Source organism: Nematolebias whitei, chromosome 15, assembly GCF_014905685.2.
Source record: "Nematolebias whitei isolate Nwh7 chromosome 15, NemWhi1, whole genome shotgun sequence".
In the NCBI taxonomy this organism is placed as follows: Eukaryota; Metazoa; Chordata; class Actinopteri; order Cyprinodontiformes; family Rivulidae; genus Nematolebias; species Nematolebias whitei.
Genome location: NC_056512.1, coordinates 4,069,090 through 4,079,358, shown reverse-complemented (window position 1 = coordinate 4,079,358; position 10,269 = coordinate 4,069,090). Strand labels below are relative to the sequence as shown.

At 46.4% G+C, this 10,269-nt stretch overlaps 1 protein-coding gene across 1 annotated transcript in view; it reads left to right on the top strand.

The window, feature by feature from the left end:
• The window catches only part of mettl22 (methyltransferase 22, Kin17 lysine), a 149,594-nt gene that overhangs the window by 40,909 nt on the left and 98,416 nt on the right, over nt 1-10,269 (top strand). Inside the window, exon 2 of the mRNA XM_037689303.1 lies at nt 650-809. Coding sequence (XP_037545231.1) covers nt 704-809 — 106 coding nt within the window. The 5' untranslated portion in view covers nt 650-703. The remainder of the gene's footprint in view (nt 1-649; nt 810-10,269) is intronic.

Sequence of the window (10,269 nt, the reverse complement as noted above, 5' to 3'; positions counted from 1 at the left end):
TTTTGTTTTTTTGAATGTCCAGAGGACCAGATTGAACTTTTTTGGATTTTTCTACCTGGATTATTGAGCATGCATCAGGATACCTCCTCTCTTCTGTTCCTGCTACTAGAACCAACGTCTGGGGTCACCACATTGTAAGATTGTGTTCTTGATCTGAAGCAGGGAGAGGAAGAGCACTTGTCTTCCATTTTCAGATGGTTTATTTTACCCACATGTAAAGTACAAGATCACCAGCCCTGGGCAATTGTAACTCCACCATCGGTCGCAAACATTGGCCCCGAGTGTAAACAGAAAACCCATCTTCTTCAGAGCTCGGCCACACCTCTCAGGAGGAGTCACCACCATAGATGAATGGGAAGCCCTACTCAATCATGTGACCCAGCTCTCAACCAATAATATCTCGTCATCTTGTGTTCTATAATGGGTGGGTGCGTGATTGTTTGGGAGTTGTAGGCTTGTAACTAAAACTACAATTTCAACCGGAAACAGAATCAGATCGTGTTTTAACACAATATCATTCTAAATAACAAAACGGGATACATATATCTAGATATTTCATTAAGTTCATATATTATCTGATATAATTATTTTTCAAAAACATTTGATGGTTTGAGGGGTTTAATTTTCAGCATATGTGCTGTCTTTTCAGGTGGTGGGAAGCAGTTTGTCTGATCAGCTGTTCTGAACGTAAACCTTAGCATCCATGGATGAGATCACTTTTCATTATGACACGGTGCTGTCAGATGTTCACATGCACAAGCCCTGCGTACGTCACCTGATGACTCGCCTCAACACCACTGGGCAGCCTGGTATGTATTGCACCTTCAAGTACTTCAAACTTACTGTCAAATACTGAGATCCATATTGCTTTGATGTGCATTTATTTTGGGAATTGTTATAAATAAGTCCAAAAAAGTTAATTCTGGTCCTCTGGACATTCAAAAAAAAAAAATAAATAAATAAAACAACAAAAAAATGTAGAAATGTTTCGTCTTTCATCCGGAAGACTTCCTCAGTCTGAGGTGCTGTATTCAGCTCAGTCTTATAAATAGAACCTTCTCAGAGTGGATCAACCAGTTTGCCGCTGACAACCAAAATCAGCTGCTCACATGATCAAGAAGGACCATCAGCCTAACAATGGATCATTAGCACACTGATGGCTGTTTACTATTCACAGAGTGCTGAGTGATACTAGCAATCACAGCATTGTAAGAGGGGGACAGTTGAACACGGAGGCCTCCACCCCTGTTTAATGATGGACAAGTTCTTTTCACAAAGATGGCCTCCTTTACTCCTCTCTCAAACCATCGTTCCTCTCTGTCCAGGATGTGAACATCTTCATCCCTGAAAGAGTGACCGCTGGCCTGGAGATGAGTGTAGACCGCAGAGTCCTGGCCTGATGTTGTTGCTCTTCTGTGCTGGGTCATCCTTTTGGCCAGTGGCTGTTTAGTTTCCCCGATGTAAGACTGATCACAGCCCTCCTGACACTGAACAGCATACACAATATTACTCTGTTTGTGCCGGGGGACTGGATCTTTGGGATGAACCAGTCTTTGCCGTAATGTATTTTGGGGTTTAAAAGCCACTGGGACGTTGTGTTTAGAAAATAAACATCTCAGTTTCTCTTATACTCCCTCAACATACAGAATGACCACTGGTCTGCGTTCCTCCTTTTCACCTAATGGCTGACTGGAGTCCTGTTTGGGTTTCTTCTCTGCATTCAGGAAGGCCCAGTTAGGATATCCACATTGCTGTAGAGCCTGTCTTGTCTGTGTTCAACAACAAAGTTGTTGGTCAGATGAAACCCTCCGGTTCCCCCGCTGACCCCATTCCTGCGTCGTTTTTCAAACAAGTTCTACCCACGATTGGACCCTCTGTTCTTACTATTGCAAATAGTAATATTGTGACAAGTGTGGTTCCCGATGTTTTCAAACGTGCAGTAGTTCATCCGTTAATTAAGAAACCTGGACTTGACCCTTCGACTTGCTCAAATTTCAGACCAATCTCAAAACTTCCCTTCCTGTCCAAAATCCTGGAGAAAATAGTTTTCATTCAATTAAACAAGTTTTTGAATGAGAACAGAATCTTTGAAATTTTTCAATCTGGTTTTAAGCAACTCCACAGCACTGAAACAGAAGTAGTAAGGGTTTGTAATGACATTGTGATCTCAAACGATTCTGGTCAATTTGTGGTACTTGTGCTCCTGGACCTTACTGCTGCTTTTGATACTGTTAACCACAGTATCCTTATATCACGGCTGGAACAGTGGGTTGGGATCACAGGTGCTGCATTAGAATGGTTCCACTCATACCTGAGTGGCAGGAGTTTCTGTGTCAAGGTTGGTAACAATGTATCCGCCTCATTACCTCTTTCATGTGGGGTCCCACAGGGTTCGATTCTTGGACCCCTTCTGTTCTCACTTTATTTGCTCCCACTGGGGTCCATCCTGAGGAAACATGGTCTTTCATTCCATTGCTATGCTGATGACTGCCAGATCTACCTGCCTGTGAAACCAGCAAGTGTTTGCTCCATTCACCCTCTGTTAAAATGTCTGGACGACATTAAGGCCTGGATGGCTTCAAATTTCTTAAGTTTTAACAATGACAAAGCTGAAGTCATTGTTTTTAGCCCTAGTTCAACTGCCACCACTGATCCTGTCAACCTGGACTCTCTTCAGCCATATCTGAAGCAGTCTGGTAAAAATCTTGGGATGGTTTTAGACTCTGACTTCAAGTTTGACAAACAAATCAACTCTGTTCTGCAGAAAAGCTTCTTCCAACAAAGACAGGTAGCTAAGCTCAAGCCAGTGTTGTCCAGACCCGACCTTGAGAAACTAGTCCACGCCTTTGTCACGACCCGATGCAACGCACTGTATGCTGGGATCAGCCAGGCCTCCATCTCACGTCTTCAGCTCGTCCAGAATGCTGCAGCTGGGCTTTTAACCGGAACTCGTAGGTCTGAACATATTACACCAGTTCTGTCCTCCCTTCACTGGCTCCCTGTTCGTACGAGGATAGTTTTTAAAATTCTTCTGTTGACCTTCAAATGCCTAAATGGCCTCGCACCCCTTTACCTCTCTGAGCTTCTGGAACCTTACGTTCCCTCTCGGGCCTTGAGATCATCTGATCAGCTGCTTTTGGCTGTTCCAAAAACAAGACTGAAGCTCAGAGGAGATCGGGCTTTTTCAGTCATGGGCCCCAAACTCTAGACCAACCTGCCCCCCAACATCAGGCAGGCCACCTCCCTTCCTCACTTCAAATCTCTGCTTAAAACACATCTGTTCTCTCAGGCATTTCACACAGTGTAAATTGATTTAGTGTTTTTTAATCTGTGTAGTGGACTAGGCCTCCGACCAAAACCTGCCTCTGAAGACCTTCATGGGACAGGAACTGTTATTTCATTTATTTGAATCCAGAAATACAAATTAGCTCATCCAGAGACTGTCTAATTGTATACTGAACTAATCAATTGAAAGAACACTCTTCTTTTATATTATCATCACTGTTTTACAATATCTTGATAAATCAAAAGTGTGTTTAGTTCATACCATTTTTAAATGTTGAAGTGAACCTCTCATTTTAAATCAACTGTGAAACAGTATTAATGATTTTTTAATCCTCATTTAAATTAGAAATCAAGTTAAATGTCTATTTTACAAAGTAATTATGCATTTTGATCTTCTGTCTGAAATGAGAAAGAGTGATGTCGGTCAAAAGTCAGAGACAGTCAAAAACAAGTTGTTAGAACGGGCTGTCGTGTTTTTAAAACTCTCAGACAGTAAATAAGAAAACTGGCACCTGCAGTGTTTCTCACTTCGCCAAAACATTTCTCTGTCTGTTCCTAAAACGTTCTTGTTGTTTTCTTGACTTGTAAAAACCCTTTGACATCACTAGAACTACACCCCAGTTGGTTGCTTCAACCAATCAGGAGAACAAATAATTTCCAGGTCAAAAGAACAGTTGCAAACCAGTGACACATCAGTGTCTAACGCCCACTGCTATATATTGAGGACTAAGTTTTGGTTGTCAGCAGCAAACGTTGGTTACGTACTGTAACCCCAGGTTCTATGAGTATAGGCGTAACCCTTTAAGACTTTTGCTAGTGGGTTTATCCCTATATGCGCTCAGCGCTGCACTGAAAAAAAGTTTAGTCCACGCCCACCTGCTGTGTGTGGGCCTCACCCCCTGTCCGTATAAATTACGGCAAGACCGGGTAATCGGGTCCCAAAATAGCTTTTTTCTTCAGCCATTTAGGAACCAGTGAGGCCCAGAGCTTAAAGAGCTACGCCTATACTCATAGAATCTGGGGTTACAGTATGTAACCAACGTTCTATTCCGTATAGGCTTCGCCCTTTAAGACTTTCGCTAGTGGGTTAAAGGCAAAGCAGGATGTAGTCTATGCCTCACTGGGTCCACTCAGACACAACATGAAGCACCTGCTTGCACAAACAACATTTCATCACTCAGCTTTCTGTGCGCGTAATTACGCAATGCGTAATTGCGTGCTCCATGCGCAGGAGCGCACCGGAGAAGATCTCTGGTGAGGAAAAAAAGGTTGAGATAGCAGACCTGCTGCTGTGACTAGGAACAACAGAGGATACGAATTGTAACAGTGTAACGATGAACAGAGCAGACCAACAGCTCCTCAGGATGAACCGGTTAATAACAATAAAATCAGCAGTCATGAACTTGTGACTAATAATAAATATCTCACACTGTGACTGCATGCAGGCAGGTGTGAGCTCAAAAGTGAGGATCCATGAAACAAATAATAATCATTCTGACAGAACCCTGAGAACAGAATGGGTCATGGAGAAAGTAGAAACATCACCTAGATAAAAACAAATAATTGAACATGGCGATGACCAGGCAGCCGCCATACAAATATTCTCCACTGTCATCCCTCCATGAAGAGCCATGGAGGATGAAAACCCTCTGTTGGAGGATCCAGTCCAGATGAAATGTAAACTTCAGAAATAGCCTCACACAACCAGTGTGAGAGGCGCTGGGTGGATAGAGGACGTCCTGAAGAGCTGTCCCAGTAATTCACGAATATACGCTGAAAGCGGCGCAGTGCGGCCGTGTGCACCACGTAACATGAAAAATGGGCGCATGGGACAGAAGGAGGTGTGATGTTGCTTCCTCTTCAGAGTTATGAGGAAGAGGATAAAACCCATCCAAGGTTATCACTCTCGATCTGAATGAGCTTGTGATGCTTTTCAGAGCAGGGTTAAAACGCAGTACAGCTGAACTGCCGTCAGCTTGAATTCTGAGACATGAGGGAGTAACAGAGAGAGCAAACAAACACTCACTCTCTTTTGCCGACGTCAGAAACTAACAGCAGGGCTGTTTTAAATTACATAAATTTAAGTAAAACCTGATCCAGAAACTCAGAATGAGCTTTGATCAGAGCATGCAGGACCATTGTTAGGTCTCACTGTGAAGCTAGTGGATGTGACACCGGTCTGTGTCTCCGTACACCTGTCAGGAAACGCTTCATCAACGGGTGATTAAGAACTGTTTTGTCACCGAAGACCTCGTGACAGGAAGAAATAGCTGCAGCATAAGTTTTAATTGTGCTGAACGCCAGATCTCTGTCCATCAGCTGCTACAGAAAAGACAGCATGCCACCTAGTGGCCATGAAATGGCCTCCACGCCTTTCTCTGTGCACCAGCGCTAAAAAAAACTGTCCACTTGATGTGTGCAGCTTTGTGGTGGAAGCAGCTTATGCACCCTGAACGTACGCACCACATCCTGTGGGAGGCCCATCTTTTCTAAACGGATCTGTTCAGCGGACAGACCCAAAGATGCTGACCTATTTCTGGATAAATCCTGATCCCTCTTCCTGCCTGGAGGAGAGGCCCCCCCCCCCCCCACCCGGCCCCCCCCCCACACACACACACACACACAGCAGTTTCCACAGCCGACCCAATATCAGTCGCTGCAGATTCAGGAACTACGGAGCGGTGGGTCGTCTCGTGGGCTCAGTGAGAACCATGATTGATACTGGGCGTTTTCCCGTGTGGCGGACAGATTCACTGGTGCTCGGCCCAACCTGCTCCAAAAATCTGATAAATCAGCTCGGGATGGAGACTCCAGTCTCTGTGGCGTGGACCGCCCCTCGACATGATAGCCGCTCATCTGTTCAGGAACGTTGGGAAAATGCACAGCTCTGATGGAGAGCATGTTTTTGTGTGTCCAACACAACAGCTGTTTTGCGATGCGTAACGGGCTGAGCACACACCTCCCTGACAGTTTATGTAAACTGCCGTCACTTGTCTGTGTGGATCAGAAAATGCTGATCCCGTAGCAGGGGCAAAATGCTGAGTCAAATTTCAGACCATGAAAAACATTCTAGCACATTATGTAAAGCGACATGTGGTCCAGCCACTGTGCTCCCACTGCTTGGGACAGAAACATTCCTCCCAGTTTGACAGGAATGTGTCTGTGAAAAAACTGAGACGTGTTATGTAGGCCTGCTGATGGGAACTCCCTCTGACAGAATGAGGGGGTTTCCCCAGCGATTCAGATCGGTTCTCACGGAGGGGGGCACAAAGATAATCGACCTCTTCTGGCGCGCAGGATCTATGCGCAGGTGGGCGAATAATCTCTGAAGGCGTCTAATGTTAAGTAGGACAAGCGGAACCACGATGTGGGCCGCTGACATCGTCCCAGGAGTCGCATGATAGGCAGAGCTGTCACTATGCTGCAGGGTTTTACACTGCGGAGCTGGGTTTGACATGGAGGAGCTGAGCTGATAGAGCTTCGGCTCTCAACGTAGTTGAGTTTAGCTCCACTTCCAGATAACAATCATCTGGGTCGGACGAACGGAAGTTTTTCCCAGTTCATAGAAAACCCCGGGTTTAGCAGGTGGAACACTAGCGTTTTGGTCTGTGTGACAGCTTTCTAAATGGACTGAGCTAATAAGAGCAGATCGTTCAGATAAAAGGATTTCTCATTCCTGTCATGTGTAACGACTGCAGAGCCATCTCCATGCATTTTGAGAACGTGCGTGGGATTTTTCAGAATGATGGAAATGTGAAAATATATGCTCTTCAGATCTATGGAGGTGAAATCCAGTCATTCTGGTGAAGTTCTCCAGCAGCTGTTTGTCAGCATGTGGAATTGTCTCCCCATGATCTAATTGCTGAACATGAATAGGTCGAGAATGGTCTCATCCCTCCGGTTTTTCTCAGAACCAGGAAGTAGTGGGAGGAACAAACCCCGTATTTTCCTCTCTGTTGGGAACTCTGGAAATCATGTTTTTCGTCAGAAATTCCTGAACTTCTGACTGGAGAGACAAGCTCTGTTCTGGAGAAGACAGAACCGTCTCTATAATCCCTCTGAAACGGTGGGGGTTGAGCTGCGAACTGCAGCATGTAACCCCTTCTGATAAGATGGTCTGTCCATCTGTCCAGGGAACACACTCGTTGCCACTCTGAGTAGCGCTCGGAGAGCGGGAACGCATTTGTGTTGTGTCATGTTTCTCATGAACATCAACCAGACTAAAAATCCTTACTGCCATCACTCACTCCGTAGATTCTCCGGGGGAACCCAATGGGGGCTCAGACAGAAAAAAGGCTGTATGTGTGCCTCTGTGCTGGGCCCAGGCTGCGGTCTCACATAGAGCTGAGGTGAGCCGGCACGCACTGAGAGGAGGCGTGAGTGCTTTCTGAGTGAGATGCCGTTTCGGTGGAGGCTGCAGCTGTCGTGGAGAAAACACATTTACTCCCGCTGCGTTGTGAGTGGGCAGAAAACAGCAGAAATTAAAAATGGGCTCTGACTTGTGATATTTACTGAACTGCGGTGTCATTTAAAATGCTGTTTAGAAGTTACTGGCTCATTCTGTGTGGGGAATGTGTGAAGAGAGGCAGCTGTGAGATCAGCTGATCTGACAATCTCAAATGAAAAACTTTACTTTCAGAGGTGTTTCTGTTTTATATCAAAAACATACATCATCAAAAAACACATACCTTCCCCTCAAGGCTCTGTTACCTGGTGGAGGGGGCCGGCGGAGAAGCGGGGCGTGAAGTCGCTGCCGCAGCTGTGGAGCACCTCTGATGCTGTTGCTGGCCAAGGCGGTCCCTCCAGCGGCCGGAGGGGCAGATGGACTGTGACGTCACCAGATGGTGTAAAGTCTCTGAGACCTCCTCGAATCTTTGCGATTTCTCAAGGATGGTCCTGAAGTTGGCCCCGAACAGCGCCTCTGGGGTGATGGGGCCCTCCAGCAGATCTTTCTGCAGCCTCTCTGACAAGGATGGTGAGAGGCAAAGCCAAGTGGTCTTTTGGATCATGGTCATCCAGGCAGCGATGCGGGACAGGCATATCGCAGAGGTGACACATGTTTAAGATGACATCAACAGCTTTACAGAGAGCTCTTTTTCTCCTCCAGCAGGTCTGCTTCTTCCAGCCTCTTAGAGATGCTGTAGGCCAGCAGGGCGATGTTGTTGTTCGCTGCGACCATCTGGAATGAGCACTGGTGAGCCCGGTTGGAGACCTTGTCACCATCTGGTCATGCTTCCCTGAAGGGACAGGTTGCTGGTCCATCCTGGAAGCTTTTGCCCAAAGTGTCACAGCCAGGCTTGGCTCGGGGGACGGGGGCTAAGGGAAAAAACACCAATAGGTAAAACCCTCCACTCTGGAGATGTAGACGAAGATGGAGACGGATGTCTTCAGCTTGCCGGCCCCGCTGCAGCCTCGTTCCAGTGTGATATCGCAGTTGCACAGTGAGGCCAGGTGGGGTCAGGGCGACAAGTCAGGACGGAGCCAACCTTGCCGCCAGATCATCCGATCAGGGTGGAGGGAGACGAGGGACGGAAAACCCCTTGTGTTAACATCCTCCTGGATTATGCCGGGCATCTCCGAGAGGAGGGCGCCGACGACTGGGAGTAGTGTGGTCGCCGACGTGGGAAGATCAGCCACTCGTCTTCCGTCACTACGCTCTCCATGAGGGAAGGGGCAGCTCCGCATCGCCTTTCTTGGAGGAGTCATTCGATTCACTGCATGACTCTGCGTCAAAGAAGGCAGTGGCGTCGTCCCGCGCTTTAGCGTCCCGTCACATAAAAAAACACTCAGCGGAGCTGCTGCCAACAACGCCTTTTTGATGGAATCATCCAATTTACGTCGAGAAAAAAACACGTTAGAAAAGGCGGTGGCGTCGTCCAGCGAGTAGCGGCCCTCCATGGAAAAGATTTCAGCGGAGCTGCTGCTAACATAGCCTTCTGAGGAAATCGTTCGATTACCGTGAGGACAAAACACGTTAGAAAAGGCTGTGGCATCATCCAGCGGGTAGCGGCCTGCCACGGAAAACACATTCAGCGGGGCTGCTACTAACATCACCTTTTTCGAGGAAATCATTCAATTACTGTAAGGAAAAAACACGTTAGAAAAGGCGATAGCGTTGTCCAGCGGGTAGCGGACCGTCACGTAAAAGCATTCCTCGGCGCTTACCTCTTTCATCTGCTTCTCCTGGGGGAGGAAGAGCTCACCGGGACGGGAGGAGGTTGGCGTGGCGGAGACCCAGGCATCCTTATCAAAGGTTGTGCCGGTCAAACCTGGACAACTTTTCGTTCTTCGTTCTTCTGACAGTGCTAGCTAGCTGGCTGAAGAAAAAATGGGAGCCGATTACCCGCTCTCACCGTAATTTATATGGACCAGGGATGAGGCCCACACACAGCAGGTGGGCGTGGACTAAAGTTTTTTCAGTGCAGCGCTGAGCGCATAGGAATAAACCTACTAGCGAAAGTCTTAAAGGGCGAAGCCTATACGAAATAGAATTGGTTGATCCACTACGAGAAGGTGCTATTTTTAAGACTGAGCTGAATACAGCACCTCAGACTGAAGAAGTCCTTCGGATGAAAGACGAAACATTTCTACTTTTATTGTTTGTTTTGTTTTTTGAATGTCCAGAGGACCAGACTTATCTTTTTTAGATTTGTCTACCTTGAGTATTGAACATGCATCAGGATATACTGAGGACCTTTTCACTTAGCAGTTTTTCTTCAGAAAAATCAACATGTCTGCTTTCCCTTAGCCCCACCTTAGCCCTGCCCTTTTTGAACAGGAAGTCACCTGTTTTCTTTCTGATTTTCTTCCATTTACTCTACCATTCATACAGATTTAAATCTGTGTTTAATGACACAGCAAAACTTGAAGCTAAATCCTGATGCATGCTCAATAATCCAGGTAGAAAAATCTAAAAAAGTTAAATCTGGTCCTCTGAACATTCAAAAAAACAAAACAAAGCAAATCAACAAAAAAATGTAGAAA